Raw genomic sequence first — 25,591 nt, forward strand, 5'->3', positions numbered from 1 at the left:
CACTCTACCCACCTGAGCGATCCATAGAACTAGCGTCTCTTTTCAAGCGGAGAGGTCCCACCATAGCATCTCCTTTCCATTTGTAGGAAGAAATTTCTCTCTTGTTCCGAGTGATGCAGCCTTTAGTGCAGCGTGAGTTAGGATCGGTGCTGTCACAAATCAGAACCTCACAGTGGAGGTAAACAGATGCCTCACTGTGCAGGAATTTGAAGGAATTGAACCTGAACCTCCCATAATGTTTAAGGACTGGATAGGCCATATAAGTGTCATCTTTAGCACAGCTGTAATAGAATGTTGAGGTTGCTTTACATGATGAACAGTAGCTTGAGTCTGTGCACAGTAGTAATAGATGTTTACCAGAAATGAAGTTGCAACACAGAGGTTCAAGAACTGATGTTTTAAGTGAAGGACATGTGTAAAACAAATTTACTGTGTGATACTGCTACTGGAGCACACTGCTGCTGGTGTACATAAATAACTCTTCTGGGCCAGAGCTGTCAGGTTAGCCTAGTAGTTTAATTTACAGCAGCATGTCAAAAAGCATGGGTGGGCAACTTGAGGCCTTCCAGATGTTCTGTGCAACAACTCGCATTATCCCTCACCATTAGCTATGTTGGCTGGGGCTGATAGAAGTTGTAGGCCAAAAATCTGAAGAGCCACAAATTGCCCACCCCTGTTATAAAGGAATCTGCTACGAGAACACAGACCACAGTGGACTTCTAATTCTCTATTTTATGAAGCTCAAATATTTTGGCCACCTAATGCGAAGAGAAAACTCTCTGAAAAAGACCCTGAAGATGGGAAAGACTGAAGGCAAAAGGAGAAGGGAACGGCAGAGGATGAGATGGCTAGATAGCATCACCGATGCAATGAATATGAACTTGAGCATGCTCCAGGAGAGAGCACAGGACAGGAAGGCCTGGCATGCTATGGTCCATGGGGTCACGAAGAGTCGGACACGACTGAACGACTGAACAACAAAATGGTTCTCAACGCAATTCATCCCAATTATTCATAATTGTGAACACTTCTAATGAATAACCCCAGAGTAGTACATTCAGAATAATTCTTCAGTACCTCCACCAAACTGGTGGTACAGTAGGGGAGGGGGGTGCAGCCCCCAATGGGTGCTTGACCCACTGAAGTTGCCCCCTCATCTAGAGTCGGCCCCATTTGTACCCTTGTCCAACCCATATCTTCTACGTGCCTTTTGATATGGTGCTGTCTATAGTCAAAGTGGCCGTACCGCCTGTATTCATCAAGCCCTTTCTCTCTTCCATGACTCTTCAAAACGATTTGTGTAACAAAGTCTTTTTTGGACCACCCTACTTTTACTTTGCTTGCTCCTCTTTGGTCAAATTGCTATCCCCGCTATTTCTTTATCCATCTCTCCTCTCTTTCTCTGTGGGTACAAATTCTGTCAATTCTGTTTTATATTCTACCTACAATTATATTAAAACGAAAAGATAATGATACTGAATAGTTAGATTACTCACCCATGTCTTACTAAATCGTATTTTGGTGATCCAAAATCAGAGTTTGGTGATGCTGTGCAGGTATCCACAAACACTAACAGATTGACATCAGTGGAATGTAGGCTGACTTGTGCATAGAGAGTTTGGTTCAAATCTACATAGTATGGATACTCAACTATTGGTCTGGAGAAAGAACTGGATTCGTAGAAGGACATGCTCAGGTTGTATCTACCTATGGCACTTGTGTTATCCACAGTGTCACTTTCTGTTACATACATGACTTCTACAGTTGAATTGTTTTCCATTATACACTTTACAAAAATTTCAACGTGTTTTTGACGGGTGATCACATCGCCCCTTGGGGATGCAGTGATGGTGTTACTGTAGGTGATGGTGTTATCTTCACTCTGCACAAGACAGGAGTAAAACACATTTATATTGTAGTGTCTTCCACTTTGGAAGAAGAAAATACGTTGTAAAAATTAAAAGTATATAATGGGCCTTAGCTTAAGTTTGAGAATCTCACAGTTAAATGAACAACAGCACCAAGTCCTCAAACACAAGTGTTATTTAGACACGTTTCGTTACACGATTAAAGAATAGCCCATCCTTTTTAGTTTGGCCTCTTTGATGTTTAGCCATTTCTACATTTGAAGACATTTTCAAGAGATGCCTAAATTGGCATTTGAATATTATAAAAACACATTATTCATTGAAGCAGGCTGTCGCCAGCAATGAAAGCTCTATCATAGTAAACCAGTTACAGTGTAAGCTAAAGGACCACACCCTTCATCTCTAACATCAGAAACCTAAGCATATGGACTTAGAACTTAAGTCCCATAATTTCAGTGAATATTACAGTAAATATCCGTGGGTGTACATCTTAAGGATCATCAATATCTTTTCTATACTGAAGAAAAGAAAGGAGTAGTTTTTAGCCATCTCTTCTGTGACATTCATGTTTCCTAAGTATCTTCATAGTGTTCCTCATGAGATACTTATTACCTATCCACATGTCTGATGGTACTGATCTTTTCCAAGCAGCCATGACTGAGTGTGCAGAGAGAGCACGCGTGCGCGTGTGTGTGTGTGAGAGAGAGAGAGAGAGAGAGACGTGGGAAGAGAACTTGAAAACATGTCTGACTAGTTTGAGTATGATTGTCATTGGCAGATTTGGCATAAGTAGACAAATCTTGGCAGGATCCAGTCAAGGAATCAGGCAATAGGGGGAATGAGCTGGGCAAGATAGGTTCAGATCTAAGGATAGTAGACTAAACTGGCAGAAGACAGACAAGATAGGAAACAAGATTTCAGGCAGACTGGGGTCTTGAAGGAAAGGTTCACAGTACTCTGGTTTGGATTGGTTTCAGTTTTGGGTTGCTTATTACCTGTTTATGTGTTCCGCAGCTGTTGAGTGGAAAATAAAATGTCACTGGGTTTAATTCAGTAGGTCTGCAAGTTGGGTCATTTAGTGACAAGTCATTTCCATTATAGCCAAGTGAATCCAGGAAAGACTTGCTGAGAGTAACTGTCATCATGTCTGAAGAACAGCTGAGGGATGCTAGCAATAAAAAGAACAGGGGAAAGCAAGGAATAACCATGCAAACAATACAGAACTGTGTCTTCCCCACACACACACACACACCCCGCACCCCAGGTAATGTCCTATCTATTCTTTGTGTCATTTTTCAGTGACAAGCATCTGTTGCTAGGACCTCAGTGCATGATCAAAGCCTATTCCTTGAAAAAAGAAGTAAATACTTTGTTGTCATCTGTTAAATAAGGCTGAGGAGGTGTGTGTGTGTGTGTGTGTGTGTGTGTGTGTGTGGATTACCTAAATGCATACAATGTGTTTTCTGTGTATTAAAATATGACATCCAAAAAGGAGATTGTAGAGCTGGAAAAGGTAAAAAGGTCAAACAAAATGATCGAGGGCCTAGAACAACTCCCCTAGGAGGATGTTTTTTTGTTTTTTTACGTTCAGGCCCTTTTCGTTGAGAAAAAAGGCTAATAGGGAACATTATAGAGGTTTATAAAATTATGCATGCTGTGAAAAAAGTGGATAGAGAGAACTTTCTCTCCATCTCATAATACTCGGTCTCATAATACTAATACATAAAGCTGTGGCAGTCATGTCCTGCTTGTGGGCGTCCCAGGGCCATCTCGTTTGCCACTGTGGGGAACAGGATGCTGTTCTAGGCAGGCCTTTGGCCTGATCAAGCAGGGCTCTTCTTATGCTCCTGGTAAATCAATAGAACAAGCAACTGTGCAAACGAGTGAACTGTTCAGAGGTTGCACAAAAGTTCTGCAGTTATAAACTGATTTCAGCACTGCTCCACTGTTCAAATCTGCAGTGTGGGAACCATCAGCTAATTGGGAACTTTTCTGCAACTTTTGAACAGCTTTCTCATTTGCACACTTGCTTATTTTTAATTATTTGTATGTTATCCTTTTAATACACAGACATCAGAATATTTATTGTTTGTGTCCAATTTATTTCTCCTCTCTTTCTTTTGTGTCTCTTGTCCCTTCCTATTGACCTGTTAAAATAAGCCACACTGGATAGAATGCAATCCTTCAGTGACAGAATTCTGTTTGTTGACTGACAATTCTAAGGGTGGCTTTGCTTAGTGTGAAAACTGCAGTCTTTTTTTAAATGAATATCTTCTATGTGAAAAATGTCCCTAGTCAGAGCTGTGTGTATTTCATAGTTTCACAATTGCTCCCTGCAACCACAGAAAATGATAGCTCAACTGAGCGCCTGAAGAATCCAAGATACGGTGTACAAGTTACTCTTCCCATAGGGATGCCATTGACAAAGCGACCTACTTTATACAAGTCATAAAATCATCATAGCAGACACTCTATCTTCACTATAGTTGGACTATAAGTACAGCTGAAATGAAAATCTGGCACAAACTGTGGGTGTAATCCTTCCCCACATGGGGCAATAGTGCCTTCATGCAGAGGGCTTCCCATAGGGTACAATACCTGTGAGAAATGTTCCTGCCAACCTGTCTCAGTCAACAGCGTAAGAGCTGTATCTTAAACTAACTGTAGATCTGGGACAGTTTTCAAATGCAGCCCCACATACAAAGCATTACTATAGTCAATCCCAGAAGTTTCCAGAGCACAGATAACTGTGGCCAGGCTACAGTTGTGCAACTGGTAGCAAAAGGATAAGTAACCCCTAGCTGTGCATGGGGTATCCATGTGTGTGCACATAGCTTTGTAGCAGTTTAGTCTTGGGGAATATGAAAGAGAAAATCTGGATGGACTGCCTGCCATTTTTCAGAGGCCAGCAAAGACGCAGCAAGCAACTTCCTCTGTGTACATTTGTACATCTTGCACCATCGAAAAGGCTGGCTCTTCTTCCATGTAATTAATCTTCAGCCTTTCAACAAACAGACATAAAACAATCAAATATCACATTAAGAGAAATGAGACTTACTGTTGCGTTCTGGTACCGGTATTGGTATACTTCTGTAGCGAGCAGAAAAGCCCCTGTATGAATTGGCATAGTCTGTAGACAGCACAACAGTCATAACGTTGGAAGAAGACTGGAACGTTGGGGTCACACGACCACACACTTGTTTGATTAAGCCAGAGTCCGTTGTTGGGCCATCATAGATGGCAAGAAAATCAAATCTACAATTCTCATCTATTTCTAGACTAGAGATGCAGAGAAAAAGAATAATTTTGGTGGCCAATTTTTAAATTACTAGGTTTCTCCATCCTTCCTCCAATTACAAAACAATTATAAGTTTGCAAGTGAGTATACACTTGTAGGTAATTATTTCCACCCACCCACTTTTGTCCTCACAACAACCCTAGGAAATACTTTAAGCTGAGAAAGAGTGACTGGCCCAGGGTCACCCAGTAAGATTCCTGACTGAGGAGGGATTTGAACCTGGATCTCTCCAGTTCAAATCTTGCATTCTAACCACTACATCACACTAGCCCTGTCCAGGCATTCTACTTATGAGCAGAATCAATGAGTGTGTGCAGGAGAGCAGGGATGATGAGTGTGTTAGCTTTGTTCCTCCTTTGCTGTCCTTGTCACCTTCTACAAGTTGGAGGCAAGCGTCTGCAGTGGGATGACTTCTGTACTCATGGAGGCTCCCTGTGCAATTTAGATGCCTGGAAAATAAGAGGTCTAAATCACTTGGGGAGATATCTAGATATATAGATATATAGTGTCTCCACTGCAGACGTTTGCCCACCAACTCATGTTCTTCCCCCTTCATGTGTTGATTCTCCAAACAAGTAGAATGCCTGAATAGGGCTGCTGGCTCTCAAAGATGTGGCCCCTCCTTCACCCAGTGGGAGGCATATACCAAATGCTGGGACAAAGAACATGGGTTGGCCATCACCTTCATGGCCTTCTTGCAAGTTGTCAGAAACATCTGGCCACGCTGGAATCGGCAGCTAGACTAGAATGATTCACCAAGGTATTTCTGAGGCAAGAGAGGCAGAAATGTGTAGCTCCACCCTTCGTCCTACCCATTTTTAAACCCCCTCCAAATCATTGGGATCCCAGTGGCTAAAATTCTACTTCGCATCTATTCACCTTTAGTATTTTGGAATGTCATTGTAAAAGCCTCTTTTTTTTTTTTTTTAACAGAAAGCTTAATAACACGCCCCCCCTTTTTTTTGCTTGCTTGTTTACCTATATAATTTTATACAGGGGCTAAGTGTATCTGAAATGTAAAAAAATATATACATAAACTCAAATGTACTTACAATATTTCACTGAAGGTTAAATTTATCATGGAATTTGCTTCTGTTTCTATGTGCCAGACACAATAGGCAAATTTTGGGTGTGGCCGGGGGTAGTTGGGGCTGGTGAATGCTCCATCTAATCCATTAAGGTAGCCCCCGCAGTTTGGAATGGCAGCTTAAAAAGAAAGTCATTTTCTTTTTAAAAGGCTGTATCAATGAGCAGAAAGAGCATTAGTAATCAACACTTTTTGCAAAATAGTTTTTGCAATCCTCCCCATCCCCATCTTTGGCCAGTGCAGGAACGCAAGCCTTCCTGGAGGCCATGCCATCTACCTGCAGCGCCCTGCTCCTTAATCCTAAGGCTGCAGACTCCTGTAGCAAATGTGAAGACGGAAAGGCTAGACCTCAGAGACACTCGTTTAAGTTCTTTCAGCTGGGAACCACCTGCTCTGCATGTCACAAACACAGCATTCAAACTAATGATTATGGTATAATCAGCACAGAACAACAACAAAACTCGTGCCACCCACACCCCAGCAGCCTCTACAAAAGGAACTGTAAAGTATTACTCGTATTCAGGATAAGGTCTCCACACTTATCTGACACCGAGACTAGTCTTAACCTTTCTGCTAAGTCCAAAGTGGACTAAGGCCACCTTCCAATATAACCTTGTAGGGTGGCCAGGTGTCTTACATTACAGAGGATAGTCCTCTGTTTTGGAGACCTGGCAGAGGACAGTCTTCTATTCTATGGGCTGTCCTGGCCAAGTCTGGTTTAAAGATAAAGAACCATTAGGAGGGAGCGCAGGGGCCTTGAAGTTGCCCATCAAGACTCAGCACCTGGAGAGCAGACTGAGCAAGCATACAGGTCACCTGACCACAGCCTTCCCAACTATGGTGAGATGTATTCCTACTTAAATTCCAGTAATTATTTCTAAAGTTTGACTATACATCTAAATTGTTGTTGTTGTTCAGTCATTAAGTTGTGTCCGACTCTTTGTGACCCCATGGACCATAGCACACCAGGCCTTCCTGTCCTCCGCTCTCTCCCGGAGTGTGCTCAAGTTCATATTCATTGCATCGGTGATGCTGTCTAGCCATCCCATCCTCTGCTATCCCCTTCTCCTTTTGCCTCCAGTCTTTCCCAGCATCAGGGTCTTTTCCTGGGAGTTTTCTCTTCGCATTAGGTGGCCAAAATATTTGAGCTTCAATTTCAGTATCTGTCCTTCCAATGAGCAGTCATGGTTGATTTCCTTTATGATTGACTGATTTGACCTCCTTGCAGTCCAGGGGACTCCTAAGAGTCTTCTCCAGCACCACAGTTCGAAAGCATCAATTCTTTGGCACTCAGCCTTCCTTATAGTCCAGCTCTCACAGCCATATGTTACTACTGGGAAAACCATAGCTTTGATTATACGGACCTTTGTTGGCAAGGTAATATGTCTCTGTTTCTTACGATGCTGTCTAGGTTTGCCATAGCTTTCCTCCCAAGGAGCAAGCATCTTTTAATTTCATGGCTACAGTCACTGTCTTCAGTGATCTTGGAGCCCAAGAAAATAAAATCTGTCACTGCTTCCATTTCTTCCCCTTCTATATGCCAGGAAATGATGGGGCCAGATGCCATGATCTTAGTTTTTGTAATGTTGAGTTTCAAACCAGCTTTTGCACTCTCCAATTTCTCCCTCAACAAGAGGCTCTTTAGATCTTTTTCGCTTTCTGCCGTTAGAGTGGTGTCATCTGCATATCTGAGGTTGTTGATAATTCTCCCGGCAATCTTAATTCCAACCTATGATTCATCCAACCCGGCGTTTCTCATGATGCACTCTGCATACAAGTTAAATAAGCAGGGCGACAATATGCAGCCTTGTCGTACTCCTTTCCCCATTTTGAACCAATTGGTTGTTCCATGTCTGGTTCTTACTGTTGCTTCTTGTCCCTCGTACAGGTTTCTCAGGAGAAAGGTAAGGTGGTCTGGTACTCCCATCTCTTTCAGAATTTGCCAGAGTTTGTTGTGATCCACACAATCAAAGGCTTTAGCATAGTCAATGAAGCAGAAATAGACATTTTTCTGGCATTCTCTTGCTTTCTCCATGATCCAGCAAATGTTGGCGATTTGATCTCTAGTTCCTCTGCCTCTTTGAAACCCAGCTTGTACTTCTGGTAGTTCTCGGTTCACATGCTGCTGAAGCCTAGCTTGTAGGATTTTGAGCATAACCTTGCTGGCATAGAAAATGAGCGCAATTGTACGGTAGTTTGAACACTCTTTGGCATTGCCCTTCTTTGGAATTGGAATGTAAACTGACCTTTTCCAGTCTCATGGCCACTGTTGCGTGTTCCAAATTTGTTGGCAAATTTGTTGATGCACTTTAACAGCATCATCTTTTAGGATTTTAAATAGCTCAGCTGGAATACTGTCATCTCCACTAGCTTTGTTGTTAGTAATGCTTCCTAAGGCCCTCTTGACTTCACTCTCGAGGATGTCTGGCTCAAGTTCAGTGACCGCACCATCATGGCTATCAGGGACATTAAGATCTTCCCTGTTTAGTTCTTCTGTGTATTCTTTCCACCTCTTCTTGATCTCATCTGCTTCTGTTAGGTCCCTGCCTTCTTTGTCCTTGATCATGCCCGTCTTTGCACAAAACGTTCCCTTGAGATCTCCGATTTTCTTGAAGAGATCTCTAGTCTTTCCCATTCTGTTGTTTTCTTCGATTTCTTTGCATTGTTCATTTAAGAAGGCCGTCTTGTCTCTCCTTGCTATACTCTGGAACTCTGCATTCAGTTGGATATATCTTCCCCTTCCTCCTTTGCTTTTCGCTTCCGTTCTTTCCTGAGCTGCTTGTAAAGCCTCATCAGACAGCCGCTTTGCTTTCTTGCATTTCTTTTTCTTTGGGAAGGATTGAGTTGCTGCCTCCTGAACAATGTTACGGACCTCCGTCCACAGTTCCTCAGGCACTCTGTCTATCAGGTCTAATCCTTTAAATCTCTTCGTCACCTCCACTGTATATTCATAAGGGATATGATTTAGGTCATACCTGAATGGTTTAGTGGTTTTCCCTAGGTTCTTCAATTTAAGCCGAAATTTTGCAACAAGAAGCTCATGATCTGAGCCACAGTCAGCTCCAGGTCTTGTTTTTACTGACTGTATAGAGCTTCTCCATCTTTGGTTGCAAAGTACATAATCAATCTGGTTTCGATATTGACCATCTGGTGATGTCCATGTGTAGAGTCGCCTCTTGTACTGTTGGAAAAGAGTGTTTGCTATGATCAGCGTGTTCTCTTGGCAAAACTCTATTAGCCTTTGTCCTGCTTCATTTTGTACACCAAGGCCATGCTTGCCTGTTATCCTGGTGATTTCTTGACTTCCTACTTTAGCATTCCAATCCCCTATGATGAAGAGGACATCTTTTTTTGGTGTTAGTTCTAGAAGGTGTTGTAGGTCTTCATAGAACCGTTCAACCTCAGCTTCTTCGGCATCAGTGGTTGGGTCATAGACTTGAATTACTCTGATGCTGAATGGTTTGCCTTGGATTCGTACTGAGATCATTCTATCGTTTTTGAGATTGTACCCCAGGACTGCTTTTCCCACCCTTTTATTGACTATGAGTGCTACTCCATTTCTTCTAAGGGATTCTTGCCCATAGTAGTAGATATAATGGTCACCTGAATTAAATTCACCCATGCTTGTCCATTTTAGTTCGCTGATTCCCAAGATGTCGATGTTCAATCTTGCCATCTCATGTTTGACCACCTCCAGTTTACCTTGATTCATTGATCTGACATTCCAGGTTCCGAAACAATATTGTTCTTTACAGCATCGGACTTTCTTTTCACCACCAGACACATCCACAGCTGAATGTCCTTTCGGCTTTGGCCCAGCCGCTTCACTCTTTCTGGCGCTACTTGGAAATACCCTCTGCTCTTCCGCAGTAGTATATTGGACACCTTCCGACCTGAGGGGCTCATCTTCTGGCATCATATCTTTTAGCCTTGTGATACGTTCCATGGGGGTTTCTTGGCAAGAATACTGGAGTGGGTTGCCATTTCCTTCTCCAGTGGACCACATTTTGTCAGAACTCTCCGCCATGACATCTTGGGTGGCCCTGCACAGCATAGCTTATGGCTTCACTGAGTTACACAAGCCCCTTCGCCACAACAAGGCAGTGATCCGTGAAGGGGTTACTTCTAAATTAGCATATGCAATTTCAAAAATGCAAATCAGTGCTCTCTTTGGTCCTCTTGTTATGCATTTCCTCTTTTGGGGTGATGTCTAAGTGGCCACCCTACCTTAGTGGCATGGGAGCTCCTGGCTGCTTCCCACACCATTTCAGTAAAATGGGAACTACCAGGTTACATGGTGGAGTGATGCTAGCACTGCCATTGAATATTCAGTGCCATGTAACCTAGAGGCAATGTGGGAAGCAACAGTGATGCAGCCATGGTTCTTGTGCCACTGAAATAACATAGGGACTGGCTCTAAACTAGCTGATTCCACCATCACCTGTATATATGTAATTGGTTGGTACTCAGCAGCAATGGGATGGGCATACATATTGCGTGGAGGCTTCCTGGAATGGATGCTCCAGGTTGGAACCATCTTGGATAACCTGCTGTAGGGAGGCTATGTGCAATGTAAGTGCCAGGGACCCTCTTGGGGGTGTTTTCTGACAGCTGTCACCACCAGCACCACCACAGAAGTCAGTAAGTTTAAGGTCCAGGAACAACATATTTTGGGCAATATTTGGAACACTTTACCAACTGACATTAGACAGGAGCCCACTGTTCTGATGTTTAGATGCCTTCTTAAAACCCATCTCTCCACACAGCCTTTCCCTGAGGTGTGACCCAGTCAGCTATAGTTTGTACCACATGGCAGAGTCTGCAGCTTTATTGCTGATTAATTTTGTATGATGTTGTTGTTACATGTTATTGTTCTGATGCTATTGCATCTTATGTTCACTGCTTTGATACCTCTGTGAAAGCAGTATGTAAATTTGAGTAATTCAAATAAAATGAATATTTATTTATTTATTTATTCATTTCTATACTGCCCAGTAGCTGAAGTTCTCTGGACAGTTCACAAAAATTAAAACCACAAAGTGCAGCATCAAGCAATATAAAATATAAAAGCTTAAACCACAATATAACAGTGCAACCAGAATAAAACCTCTCCCTCTCTCTCTCCCCCAAAGTTGGCACTTCTAATTTGTGTTCTGACATTGCCCACTGAGGCAGAGTTTTTAGAAAGCCCCATAAGCAGGTTAGATTTGTCTATAGTTTAAAATGGGGTAGACTGAGGTAGTTGATCTACATTAACCTGTTTTGTAGATTCATATGCAGAGAAGTTCTCATAGCATCTCTGCATATGTTATTTTGTTACCATGTACAAAACAAAACAGCTCTGTTCAGAAGCAGGCTATTCTCCTGCATTTCTGTGACCCACAGATATCTGACATTATAGTTACTATTGTTAAACTTGCCTCAACATTCTGCATTAGCATATCATCATAACGCCCCCTTAAACTCCTTAATACTTGACATATATGTGATGTGTCACTTGAAAAGTACAAATTTCAGAGGGGTGGCTGTGTTCATCTATTACAACAAACATGACAAATTAGACTCTTGTGGTATCTTCAGTGGTATGTGAGTAGGGCCAGCCCAAGACATTTTGCTGCCTGAGGCAACAGACAAGATGGTGCCTCCTCTCCATATACTGTACAGAAGCCAGCTGGACTGGTAGCTGAATCTTAATTCAACACTGGCAATGGGACAGTGTTCTCCACCACTCCGGAGGCAGCAGGCTAGTTTCGGGGGCCCAGGACAGGCTGTGCAGCATACACAGCTCCGTCCTCAGACAGAGAAGAACAGCTGAGGAGTTCAGGAGGAACAGCTGGGAGGCTGCTACCAGTGCCTCACTATCTGCTGCCTGAGGCAACTGCTTCCCTCTGCCTGATGGTATGGCTGGCCCTGTATGTGAGTGTAGAATACACTGGTAGGACAATAATGATAGTCAGGGGCCTGGCTAAATTCTGGCTCAGTGGGTCAGTTTCCAGTATGGGGCTACTTTATCCTCAAGAAATGAATAAATGCTAGACAAAATTCACCAACCACTGTGAACATATTTAGGTTTTTACACTTCCCACTGCTCCAAATTATTTTTTTAAAAAACAGAACACCAGAGCATTAAAAAAAAATAAATCTAAATCTGATTAATTTTGTAAGTTTCATTCGTTCCCAGAACAGTGACCGATGAGCAATTCCCTGAGGGAGGTTTGTCTGATGATGACTTACATGACTCTGGTGAAATGAAGTAATAAAATGCAAAGATGTTTCGTTCGAAATTTGTGGAGTCTGTTGATATGCGAAATGTTAAAGTCCTAGAGGATGAGTGAAATACTGGAACAGAGTCATGTTTATTGCATACTCGCCCCAGGAAAGGTGCAGTAGTTGAAGGACCATCATATACTTCAATATTTTCTCTGTCACATGTAGATGAGGGATTAAATCTAGGAAGAAAAATACCTTACTAGTTATTATATGTACAACTATGGCAACAGTTCTGACTTGCATTTATAAAGTTAAGTATTACAGTGCAATCCTATACATGTCTACTCAAAAGTAAGCCTCGTTGAGTTCAACAGCCCCAGGCAAATGTGTATAGGATTGCAATCTTTGTAATTAAAATGATCAAAGACACAGATTAAGGTCCTAGGAAACTGGGTCTTCTACTTCTAGTATCTTATTAGTATTGAACAGCACACCTCAGTGTTATATTGCAAGCCACTTTTGAAAGTCCATTCAGTTTCAAATGTGGTTATCTAGGTGGCATGGAGAACCACTGTTTGAGAAACATAAATCCAAACATTAACACAGAAAGACTGAAGTCATACACACGTTTTTATTTCTAGTAAAAATGGAAAGCTGCCATTGGTCATGATTCTCTGTGGACACAGAGTGGTTTTGATCTATCCTTTGACATATTTATGGTGAAACCCCTATATTTTGCATTGGAAATTAGAGTGAAAAAGCAATTTTAGACAGAAGTGGCAATAAGGGCATCAAGGCGACCATACTCTCTTGAATCTAAAAACAACCATGTGCAATGTAAAACTAGTTGTGCAGTTTCTTCTTGGGAACCCAGCTATATCTTTCTGGATTTCTCATCTGTTCTTTCCTATGCCTAAGCTCAGGACAAATAATATACTGGAAGCCCGCGTGGCGATTCCACATGTACAATGTGTAAATAGTAAAGGTTTGTATATATGTATGGTGGCTGGTATGTATCTGGAATGACTAGCAGGTGAGTGTGAGGCAGGGCTTGGCAGAGCGTGGGCAAGAATGACAGTCTGGCAAGTGGAAGAAAGGGGGGAGTGGCTGAGTGAGAATGGAATGCAGCGTGATTGGAGGAGAGCTTGTGTATAAAAGGTGAAGTGATTGCTTCTGTGAGTCAGATAAGTCTGGGAGTAAGATAAGTCTTGGATTAGATTGGAAGATAAGAGTGGGAACATCTAGTGAGATAGTCTGTGGGTTAGAGAGTGTGTCAGATAGTGTGAGAGAGGGGGTGAGAGGTTTTGAATATAGAACTAAAAAGCAAGAGTTACATTGTGCAGTTTATAGTGTTGCCCAATTTTAATAATCATTCCTGATATCCTTTCCTCATCCCAATCCAGTTCCTATTTCCAATCCTGTTGTACCAAATAAACCTTCTTTGTTTTCAGTTTTAAAAGACAGTTTCCTCTGTATTTATTAAGAAGGGTTTTGTGGAATGACCCCCACATGCTGGCTGCTTGGTCTGTGCTACCAAAAAGCAAGAAAGCAGCTCTAAAAGGGTTATTGGTGGCAGCAATTGAGAGAGTGGTGAAGCATCACAATACACCAACAGAGAGAGGGTTGTGGGTGAGAGCCTAAAGGTGGCAGTGTGAGAAGAGACACTGTCTAATGCACCTGACCTGGTGACTAGGAAAGGCAGACCCAGTGGCAAGGAGTTCTGTAGTCATCCAGGGGTTTGTGGAAAAGAGGGATTTTTGGGAGAACCTCATCAGTGCAGGAGCATAGGTACTGGTTAGAAGAAGGAGGACAGAGACGCCCCCCCTCCGGTAAAGGGACCCCCACAAGTGGTGACTACAAGTGGGATCGTGAGGTGGTCAAAAAAGGCCTCAAGATCTTACACCCCCACCCTAAGAGATTGGTAACTGAAAACAGTTCTGGATTTAAATAACACAAATATTCATCATCATCCACTACTTAGATGGCCACCTAGATGGGCTTTAAAAGGGAATTAGAAAAAAATAATAATGGAGGAAATAGCTGTCAAGGCTAGTAGTCATTATGGCTATATAGTGCCTCCAGGATCAGAGGTGCTATTCCTCTGAATATCAGTTGCTGGGGAACACAAGTGGGAGGATGTTATTGTGCTCATGTCCTGCTTGTGGGCTTCCAACATCTGATAGACCACTGTTAGAAACTGGAAGTCAAGAAATAACCAGTAGGAAGTCAAGAAATCACCGGGATAACAGGCAAGCGTGGCCTTGGTGTACAAAATGAAGCAGGACAAAGGCTAATAGAGTTTTGCCAAGAGAACACGCTGATCATAGCAAACACCCTTTTCCAACAGCACAAGAGACGACTCTACACATGGACATCACCAGATGGTCAGTATCGAAACCAGATTGATTATGTACTTTGCAACCAAAGATGGAGAAGCTCTATACAGTCAGTAAAAACAAGACCTGGAGCTGACTGTGGCTCAGATCATGAGCTTCTTGTTGCAAAATTTCGGCTTAAATTGAAGAACCTAGGGAAAACCACTAAACCATTCAGGTATGACCTAAATCATATCCCTTATGAATATACAGTGGAGGTGACGAAGAGATTTAAGAGATTAGACCTGATAGACAGAGTGCCTGAGGAACTATGGACAGAGGTCCGTAACATTGTTCAGGAGGCAGCAACTCAATCCATCCCAAAGAAAAAGAAATGCAAGAAAGCCAAGTGGCTGTCTGATGAGGCTTTACAAGTAGCTGAGGAAAGAAGGGAAGCGAAAAACAAAGGAGGAAGGGGAAGATATACCCAACTGAATGCAGAGTTCCAGAGAATAGCAAGGAGAGACAAGACGGCCTTCTTAAATGAACAATGCAAAGAAATCGAAGAAAACAATGGAACGGGAAAGACTAGAGATCTCTTCAAGAAAATCGGAGATCTCAAGGGAACGTTTTGTGCAAAGACGGGCATGATCAAGGACAAAGAAGGCAGGGACCTAACAGAAGCAGATGAGATTAAGAAGAGGTGGAAAGAATACACAGAAGAACTATACAGGAAAGATCTGAATGTCCCTGATAGCCATGAGAGTGCGGTCACTGAACTTGAGCTGGACATCCTCGAGAGTGAAGTCAAGTGGGCCTTAGGAAGCATTACTAACAACAAAGCTAGTGGAGATGACAGTATTCCAGCTGAGCTATATAAAATCCTAAAAGATGATGCTGTTAAAGTGCTGCACTCAATATGCCAACAACACTCAGCAGTGGCCACAAGACTGGAAAAGGTCAGTTTACATTCCAATTCCAAAGAAGGGCAATGCCAAAGAGTGTTCAAACTACCGTACAATTGCGCTCATTTCACATGCCAGCAAGGTGACGCTCAAAATCCTACAAGCTAGGCTTCAGCAGCATGTGAACCGAGAACTACCAGAAGTACAAGCTGGGTTTCGAAGAGGCAGAGGAACTAGAGATCAAATTGCCAACATTCGCTGGATCATGGAGAAAACAAGAGAATTCCAGAAAAACATCTATTTCTGCTTCATTGACTACACTAAAGTCTTTGATTGCGTGGATCACAACAAACTCTGGCAAATTCTGAAAGAGATGGGAGTACCAGACCACCTTACCTGTCTCCTGAGAAACATGTACGAGGGTCAAGAAGCAAGAGTAAGAACCGGACATGGAACAACCGATTGGTTCAAAATGGGGAAAGGAGTACGACAAGGCTGCATATTGTCGCCCTGCTTATTTAACTTGTATGCAGAGTACATCATGAGAAACGCCAGGTTGGATGAATCACAGGTCGGAATTAAGATTGCCGGGAGAATTATCAACAACCTCAGATACGCAGACGATACCACCCTAATGGCAGAAAGCGAAGAGGAAAGAGCCTCTTGTTGAGGGTGAAAGTGGAGAGTGCAAAAGCTGGTTTGAAACTCAACATTAAAAAAACTAAGATCATGGCATCTGGCCCCATCACTTCCTGGCATATAGAAGGGGAAGAAATGGAAGCAGTGCCAGATTTTATTTTCTTGTGCTCCAAGATCACCGCAGATGGTGACTGTAGCCATAAAATTAAAAGATGCTTGCGCCTTGGGCGGAAAGCTATGGCACACCTAGACAGCATAGTAAGAAGCAGAGACATCACCTTGCCGACAAAGGTTCGTATAATCAAAGCTATGGTTTTCCCAGTAGTAACATATGGCTGTGAGAGCTGGACTATAAGGAAGGCTGAGCGCCGAAGAATCGATGCTTTCGAACTGTGGTGCTGGAGAAGACTCTTAGGAGTCCCCTGGACTGCAAGGAGGTCAAATCAGTCAATCGTAAAGGAAATCAGCCCTGACTGCTCATTGGAAGGACAGATACTGAAGCTGAAGCTCAAATATTTTGGCCACCTAATGCGAAGAGAAAACTCCCAGGAAAAGACCCTGTCGCTGGGAAAGATTGAAGGCAAAAGGAGAAGGGGACGGCAGAGGATGAGATGGCTAGACAGCATCACCGATGCAATGAATATGGACTTGAGCACACTCCAAGAGAGAGCACAGGACAGGAAGGCCTGGCGTGCTATGGTCCACGAAGAGTCGGACATGACTGAACAACTGAACAACAAGAAACTGGAGGCTCTCCGTGTGAGCAAGAATGCTGGAAAAGCTGTGTTCTGGCTCATATGGAGAGCCTCGGCAGGTAGAGGAGGCTCTCCTCTTCACACAGCCACCCTCCACAATAGAGGGAGACAACTGTGATGATGGATGGGAGCAGGGCTAGAGTGCTCTCCCTCCTCGCCTGTTTGATGTACCCAGTAAGTGAATGCATGAACAGGGCTTCAATATTTCTGCTACGTGATGCAAGTGTGGATTATGGAAACCTCAGAAATGGAGGTTTCATTATGAAATGGTCATAAGTGCCACGTGAACATCTCAGTGAGTGGCTGAAATACGCAGCCTCAATTGCTCAGTACATTGGCATCATGTCTAACACACATCTCTGCAGTGAACATTGCAATGTTTGAAGGACAGGTGTATGTCTATTTGTACGTACTAAATATATTCCTTGGATAATCACAATTTCTAGGCACGTGTTTGCCAGTGTGTTGTAGAGTCACATCTTCCATAAAATGTTATGATGTACACCACTGTGGACATGGTATCTATTGTTGCAGCTCTGAGTGAATGAGATGTTGTTTGGTGGGATAAAAATTCTGGAGTTTTCTTGAATAAAGGGAAGAGTGAAAAGAGATGGGGGGTGCTAGATCCAGATTTAAGCTGGACCAACGGTGCTGGTGAAAGTGGGCATCCTTGTCCTTTCCTTTCTATGGCAGCACCTTCAGCCCCCTGAAAATACTACACAGACAATCAGGATACCCTGCTGAACAGGGTAGGGGGATCCCCCAAAATTGGCCAGAGGGACCTTCCATGAACAGAACTCTTCCTCTCAAGGAAAGCAGATCCTGGATCCAACCCAGGAAGTGACAAAGAGCAATTCCCCTGTTGTCAGCCTGCTTTCTTGTACAATATAGCAAGCAATAAAGGGGTCATGCACACATTTTACAGACATATTTCAAAGTTTCATTTCCTACCAACCTGCTTAGAAGAGCTTTACCTTGTTGATTCACAGTCAAATTAGAAATAAGGTTGTAAACAAAGGCCGGCTGTCTTATTTTTCCATGGAGAGAAGCAGGAATAGATGGATCTGTCAGTCTCAGTCTTGCCTGAGATAGTTTTTTGAGGTTAAGCTCAGTCAGTCCCAATTCTGCATGAGCTTGCCATTTATTTATTTTTAAAATCAGTACTGAAATATACTGCATTTTTTATAATATCCACATTAATGTACACAATTGTTGAGTGCATTTTTAAATGTACACATCTTTGGACACATGTACCCATTGACAAAAGTGTGTTCGTGTACATTTTGGAAATGTATACATTTTTCATTAGAGCTGTGTACAGATGGTCTCTTGAAATTTTACACCATACTTGTTAGCAGAAACATTTGGGAGATAATTTCACCATATTTCTCCAGGGAAGGAGAAATTCTCAGCAGTTTCTCACAGGTAGGGCTCCCCACTGGCAGGGCTTGTAGCACAGCTTCTTTCTTTTTTTGATAAGGGTTTTTGTGTTTTTCATGCTGCAGCAGCATCAACTATGTTGGCAGGCTGGCCTCCATTTTGCATCCACCACAATGCAGGTGTGAGGTATTGTGTCAAGCTCCAGAGATGAGGTGAAGTTAGTGCTCTGCCAAAATCTGTCCTCCAATTTCCAGAAAGTTTTCTTCCCCATGAAAGGAGCATCTATTGTTCTGCCTCATTCTCAGGACAGTCTAATTTATGTTGAATTTCTTCTGGTGGTGTTCTTGAGCTTACCTAATCACAGCTAGCCTCCCAGGCTGCCTGCACTTCCTAATCTAAAAAAGCCCTAAGGGAGGAATTACCTCATGTTGCCTTCCATTGGGCTTCAATGGAAGGGTAGGAAGCTGAGGAGGTTACTGGCTGCCAGAGAGATGATTGTAGAATGAAAAACAGGACAGCCTTGCTCACTCCTCGGTCATCTCCTAAGTAAGCTAAGCTCAAGAAATCCAAACCCAACCCATGAGAATTTCTCCGAAATTTATTCACCATTGGATTTCTTTTTGGAAGCAATTTCCTCTTCTATCAAACTGAATGAGAATAGTCAAAAAAAAGTGGGAGACATTTTCGGCACAGCACTATTTTTCATTGCCCAATCTTCAAATGTGTGTATATTGTTGAACACATTTTGTTTTTGTTTTGTGGAAAGCATTGCAAGCTCAGAAATGTACAGATTTCCATCTGCAAATTGCATTTGGGTCCAGGAGGTATGAATTTGATAAACTGTAAAAAAAAAAAAAAAAGCACAAAAAACCCAAGCAAACACAACAACAGAGCGAATTTCTCACATATCCTTAGAGATAAGTTTCCATCAGCAACTATAGTAATATATAACAACTATTGAAAACCCCTGTTTGTACATTAATAAAATCTAGCGAAATTTAAGTAGACTAATTTTCTTTGTCATTTCCACCTTCTTCCTCTTTTGCTTGTTCATTTGTGGATGGACCACTAAACTAGTCTATTCCAAGCGTACCTGTCCAAATCTATCTCCACGTCAACATAATCTTCTTACACACAATCTTCGCTATGTATCTTGGGCTGCCCTTCAAGGCTTTCCTTGATAATAAACCCCAGATACCTATTTTATGATTTCACTGCTACATTGTCCAAAGCCCATTTAAAGAATACTCACTGGAAATAAGAGAAGATCAGTCGGATTGCTTGGCTCTCGTTATTCGCAGTTGCATTCAGGTCTCTCTCTATTTGCCAGATACAATTCTGATTTGCACTGAGTTGAAGTGGCAGTGCTTTATAGTCGTTCACCAGTTTTGCACCACATTTAGCATCCCCTGTTTTTAGAAAATCAGCAATAATGTATTAAAAGGGCTTTACCTAAAACATCTAGAGACCAATCACTAATAACAGCACAACACGTAGATCTCCCAGATCTTTCAACGGTCCATTTAACTATTTGTTTTGAATACATTCTAATATGTCTCAGACTAGAGAACAAAACAGTACTACTTGTATCCTTGTGGCTTTCACCTCTAAACAAAAATCATAGAATTACAGAATAGTAGGGTTGGAAGGGGCCTACAAGGCCATCGAGTCCAACCCCCTGCTCAATGCAGGAATCCAAGTCAGAGCATCCCTGACAAATGGCTGTCCAGCCTCGTCTTGAAGGCCTCCAGTGTGGGAGATCTTTATCGACTATTGCAACCAAGCATAATTTAAGCTGCTTTTCCTGTTCCTGGGTATAGCTGCTTAACCCTCCAAATTGGCAATTTACTTTAGATTTTTTAAGTGCTTTCTGAAACATGGAAACACATATGACCAAGCATGAATATTTAAAATGAGGCTTCTATCTTCAAAGATGGCCTAAAATAATTTTAAATACAAATCAATCAATCATAATATTTTAATTGCCAAGGGGTATCCATGTAAGTCTGTTGCAACAAAAACAGTCTTGTGTCACATTAAAGACTAATAAATGTATTATGCCATAAGCTTTCAGGCCAAAGTAAAGTATTAAGTTTTAACATACATAAGATATAAACAGTTGAATATTATTTCCCAAGCTACCCTTTTTACAACATCTTAGGATCCAGCTGAACTTAAGTAATTTTAGGTCCCATTGATATCAGTGGGAAAGTTCATCACATGCTTAAATTACTCCCAGTGAAATCAGTTGGATTAAAGTACTTAAGCTGTAGGTGCATGCCTTTATAGTTTAATATTTTAAGCATTTATTGTGATTTAAAAGCAGCTGCATATTAATGATACATAGTTTTAAATTGTTAACAAAATGTGTTCTAGTCTTCGTACCTTGGAATTCTACCAGGTTATTTCCAGCGAGGGTCAAACCAAAGAAAAGTACCAAGCAAACACATTTACTGAATGCCTTCATTTTGATGAAGTAAATTGCCACACTGTCAAGTCCTTTTATACCTCTACACATTCTATAATCATCCCAGTCCACATGATTTTATGACAGTTTGTGTAATCTTCAGGAAGGTCTCCAGTGCTTTGAGCTTAAGTGGGAGATAGACATGAGAAAGCCACAGGTGTTGCATGCTATACTGACTGTGCTATATTTTTATTCAGTTAGTAGCATAAGCAGCTCATAGTTACCATTCAAAAACCATGCTGCCAGTTTGTTAAATGCTTGTCCCGACAGACCAAAGTCTACAGAACTTGGGCAGAATCCAGTGAGGTGCTTATGCCCCACCTATCCTTTTCTGCCCCCCAATTCCCTTTCGCAAGTGGTGGGTCCTGCTTGTTTAAGCAGGACCCACTGCTTATGTAAAGGAGATGGAGGGAGCAATCCTACGGCCACTAGACAATGGCTAGATGGCCATAGGATACGCTGTTTTCCAGGAACCAACCTCCCCCCACTTCCACGCTGTCTTGGAGGCAGCGCAGAACAACCCTGTCCTCTGCGCTTGCAAGAGGAGCATGGAGCGGCTGGAAAGGGGCGTAGCTGGGGGTGTTCTGGGGCGGGGAGATCGTAACTGCCTGTACAACACATCCTATGTGTCCTACAGCAGCCTCCTCCCCCGCTCCATCCTCCCCCGCTCCATCCTCCCGTAGCTAGACAGCCACAACTGGCTGTCTAGCCGAAAAAGCAGGGCAGGAGAAGCACAGAGGGAACGATCCCCTCCGTCCTTCTCCTACAGCAGTTGAAGGATATAACTTGTTCAAAAAGAACAGGAGGAACAGAAAGGGAGGCGGGGTTGCACTGTATGTGAAAAATACATATCTCTGCACAGAAATACAGGAGGAGGAGCTTGGTAGCCCCATCGAGAGCATCTGGGTTGAAATAAATGGAGCAAAGAATAAAAGGAACCTGGTGGTCAGAGTCTACTACCGGCCACCCAATCAAGGAGAAGCCAAGGATGAAACTTTTGAAAAGCAAATAGCCAATGTTTTAAGGAAGCATGATGTAGTAGTAATGGGGGACTTCAATTTCCCCGATATTTGTTGGGAGACAAATTCTGCAAAACATGGCCCCTCCAGGAAATTCCTGACTTGTGTGGCGGATCACTTCCTCCTACAGAAAGTAGAGGAAGGAACTAGAGGATCGGCTATCCTTGACTTGATCCTAACCAACAGAGATGACTTAGTGGATAAAGTAGCAGTTACAGGAACTCTGGGGGAAAGCGACCATGTTGTACTTGAGTTCTTGGTTCTAAGGGAAGCAAAAGCCGAGTGTACTCAAACGCGTACCCTGGATTTTAGGAAAGCTGATTTTAATAAACTCAGAACAATGATCAGTAAGGTCCCATGGCAAACAATGCTAGCGAGAAAAGGAGTCCAAGATGGGTGGGAACTTTTAAAAAAGGAAATTCTCAAGGCACAATCACAAACAATTCCAACAAGAAGAAAAGGTGGAAGACAACAGAAGAAGCCAATGTGGCTTCACAAAAAGCTTAGGGATGACCTGAAAACAAAAAAGGACACATATAGGAAGTGGAAAGAAGGCCAAGTAACAAAGGAAGAGTACAGGCAGGTAGCACAGAATTGCAGGGATGGCGTCAGGAAGGCTAAAGCGGAGAACGAGGTGAGGTTAGCGAGGGATGCTAAAAACAACAAAAAGGCTTTCTTCAGCTACGTGCATAGTAAAAGGCAGAGGAAAGAAATGGTTGTTCAGCTATTAAATAAGGATGGCAAAATGATAACAGATGACAAAGAAAAGGCAGAGGTGCTCAATTCCTACTTTGGCTCAGTCTTCTCCCAAAAGAGGGTCTATGACCCCCCTGGCAAAGGCGAAGTACAGGCTGAAGGGGCAGGATTGCAGCTTGAGATCGACAGGCATATGGTCAAGGAACACCTCATTACTTTGAATGAGTTCAAATCTCCAGGGCCAGATGAACTGCATCCTAGAGTAATAAAGGAACTGGCAGAAGAACTCTCAGAACCGCTGTCTATTCTCTTTGAGAAATCATGGAGGACCGGGGAAGTGCCAGATGACTGGAGGAGGGCTAACGTTGTCCCTATCTTCAAAAAGGGTAAAAAGGAGGAACCTGGGAACTACAGACCAGTCAGTCTGACATCAATCCCTGGGAAAATTCTGGAGCAGATCATAAAGCAATCCATCTGGAAGCACCTTGACATCAATGCCGTGATTACTCGAAGCCAACATGGATTTGTCAAAAACAAGTCCTGCCAGACAAATCTGATCTCATTTTTTGATCAAGTCACCTCCCTTGTAGACCGTGGGAATGCTGTAGACATCATATACCTCGACTTCAGCAAAGCTTTCGACAAAGTGCCCCATGATATCCTGATGAGCAAACTTGCTCGAAGTGGGCTAGATGAAACAACGATCATGTGGATCCACAGTTGGCTACAGAATCGGACTCAAAGAGTGCTTATCAATGGGACCTTCTCAAGCTGGGGAGAGGTAACGAGTGGGGTACCGCAGGGCTCAGTCCTGGGCCCAGTGCTCTTCAACATTTTTATTAATGACTTGGAGGAGGAGGTGCAGGGAATGCTGATCAAATTTGCAGATGACACAAAATTGGGAGGGATAGCTAATACTTTGGAAGACAGAAACAAAATTCAAAGTGATCTGGATAGACTGGAGTGCTGGGCAGAAAACAACAGAATGGCATTTAATAGGGACAAATGCCAAGTTCTGCACCTAGGAAAAAGAAACCAAATGCACAGTTACAAGATGGGGGATACGTGGCTCAACCACACTACGAGCGAGAAGGATCTTGGAATTGTCGTCGATCACAAGCTGAATATGAGCCAACAATGTGATGTGGCTGCAAAAAAGGCAAATGCTATTTTGGGCTGCATTAATAGAAGCATCGCTTCCAAATCCCGGGAAGTACTAGTTCCCCTCTACTCAGCACTGGTTAGGCCTCATCTGGAGTACTGTGTCCAGTTCTGGGCACCACACTTTAAGAAGGATGCAGACAAGCTGGAGAGGGTTCAAAGGAGGGCAACAAAGATGATCAGGGGACTGGAAACAAAGCCCTATGAAGAGAGACTGAAAGAACTGGGCATGTTTAGCTTTGAGAAGAGAAGACTGAGGGGAGATATGATAGCACTCTTCAAGTACTTGAAAGGTTGTCACAGAGAAGAAGGCCAGGATCTCTTCTTGATCATCCCAGAGTGCAGGACACAGAATAATGGGCTCAAGTTACAGGAAGCCAGATTCCGGCTGAACATCAGGAAAAACTTCCTGAGTGTCAGAGCAATACGGCAATGGAACCAATTACCTGGGGAGGTGGTGGGCTCTCCCACACTGGAGGCCTTTAAGACGAGGCTGGACAGCCATTTGTCAGGGATGCTCTGACTTGGATTCCTGCATTGAGCAGGGGGTTGGACTCGATGGCCTTGTAGGCCCCTTCCAACCCTACTATTCTATGATTCTATGATTCTATGATTCTATGATTCTATGATTCTATGATTCTATGATTCTATGCCCTGCTTTGGATAGGTGGTTGCCTCCAAGTTTGAAGGCGGCCACCTATCTAGATAGGATTGCTCTCTTAGTGCTTCCTAGGGGAAGCCCTGAAATGAGGAAACACTTATTTCTGGAAGGAGGCAGGTCACCAGAGCTCCCTCATGTGTGCTGTGCTGACCTGCTTCCTTCCAGAAATGAACATTTCCACTCATTTTGGGTTGCCCTGGAAGCGCTAAATCACCGTTGCAGAAGCAATGGGGTCTGCTTGCACAACACAATAAGTGGGGCAGAAGAGAATCGGCAGGGGCATAAGCACCCCTTTGGATTCTGTCCCTTGAATTTCATGGCTGGACAAATAACCCAAATCCTCAGGACCAAGCACTTGAGGAGTGGACCACCTTCTCCCATATGAAACCACCTGTCTGCGCAGAAAACCACCTGTTCCTGGTGCCCCTACCTTGAGGCCTTTTCTGTCATAGCATCCCAATTATGGAATTCCCTCACCAGATAGATCGGCCTGGTACTGACATTGTAATATTTCCAGTGTCAAGCTAAAACTATCCTGATGTTCTCCTGAGCCTTGGAAGGCTAATAGTACTTGTTTGCTTGTTATATGAATTGCTGTTTACCACTATTGTTCTCCATATTTTAGATTTTAGGTTGCATTGTCTGAAATGGATTTTAATATTGTTTTTACACAAATTCCTTCAAATGAACAGAAATAAACTTGTGAGTGATGGGAGCTCCATGTGCATACTGAAGCTCATGTGCCCCCAAGGCATTAAAGGACTGATGTAATTGACTCTCATTCCCCACCCCTCATTAGTTATAAAGGAAATAGTCCCTCATCACTGCCGCCACCACCACCTACTGTTCATGTAGCATTTAGTCTTGTAAGTGTTGCACATGATTTGAAATTCTGCCCACAAGGTAACAACAGATTTAATTGCCATAAAAGCCCTGGGGAGGGTTCCACTCTGCTTCTCCCCTGAAAGGCTCCTCCCCTGAAAGGCGGCCAATAAATATTTATAATAATAATAGCAATTATTATTGTTGTTATTATTATTGTAGGGCCCTCTTCCCATGTACCACTTCCATCATGTGAAGAATCTTCATGGCACCACTCACATCACTTATGGCCACTGACAAGTGTGGCA

The 25,591-nt window shown here is 42.9% G+C and overlaps 1 protein-coding gene across 1 annotated transcript in view; it reads right to left on the minus strand.

Annotated features, from left to right (window-relative positions):
- Nucleotides 1–20,929, minus strand: part of CUZD1 (CUB and zona pellucida like domains 1) — a 23,744-nt gene extending 2,815 nt beyond the window's left edge. Inside the window, exons 1-8 of the mRNA XM_084845986.1 lie at nucleotides 20,843–20,929; nucleotides 19,710–19,866; nucleotides 12,488–12,702; nucleotides 6,219–6,372; nucleotides 4,927–5,147; nucleotides 2,864–3,036; nucleotides 1,497–1,882; nucleotides 13–281 (exon numbers count right to left, since the gene is read on the minus strand). Of these exons, the coding sequence (XP_084702112.1) occupies nucleotides 13–281; nucleotides 1,497–1,882; nucleotides 2,864–3,036; nucleotides 4,927–5,147; nucleotides 6,219–6,372; nucleotides 12,488–12,702; nucleotides 19,710–19,866; nucleotides 20,843–20,924 (1,657 nt within the window). The 5' untranslated portion in view covers nucleotides 20,925–20,929. The remainder of the gene's footprint in view (nucleotides 1–12; nucleotides 282–1,496; nucleotides 1,883–2,863; nucleotides 3,037–4,926; nucleotides 5,148–6,218; nucleotides 6,373–12,487; nucleotides 12,703–19,709; nucleotides 19,867–20,842) is intronic.
- Between the last annotated feature and the right edge of the window lie 4,662 nt (nucleotides 20,930–25,591).

The sequence above is a fragment of the Heloderma suspectum genome, chromosome 3, assembly GCF_057233095.1.
Source record: "Heloderma suspectum isolate Gila_16-S chromosome 3, 16-S_ref, whole genome shotgun sequence".
Classification (NCBI taxonomy): Eukaryota; Metazoa; Chordata; class Lepidosauria; order Squamata; family Helodermatidae; genus Heloderma; species Heloderma suspectum.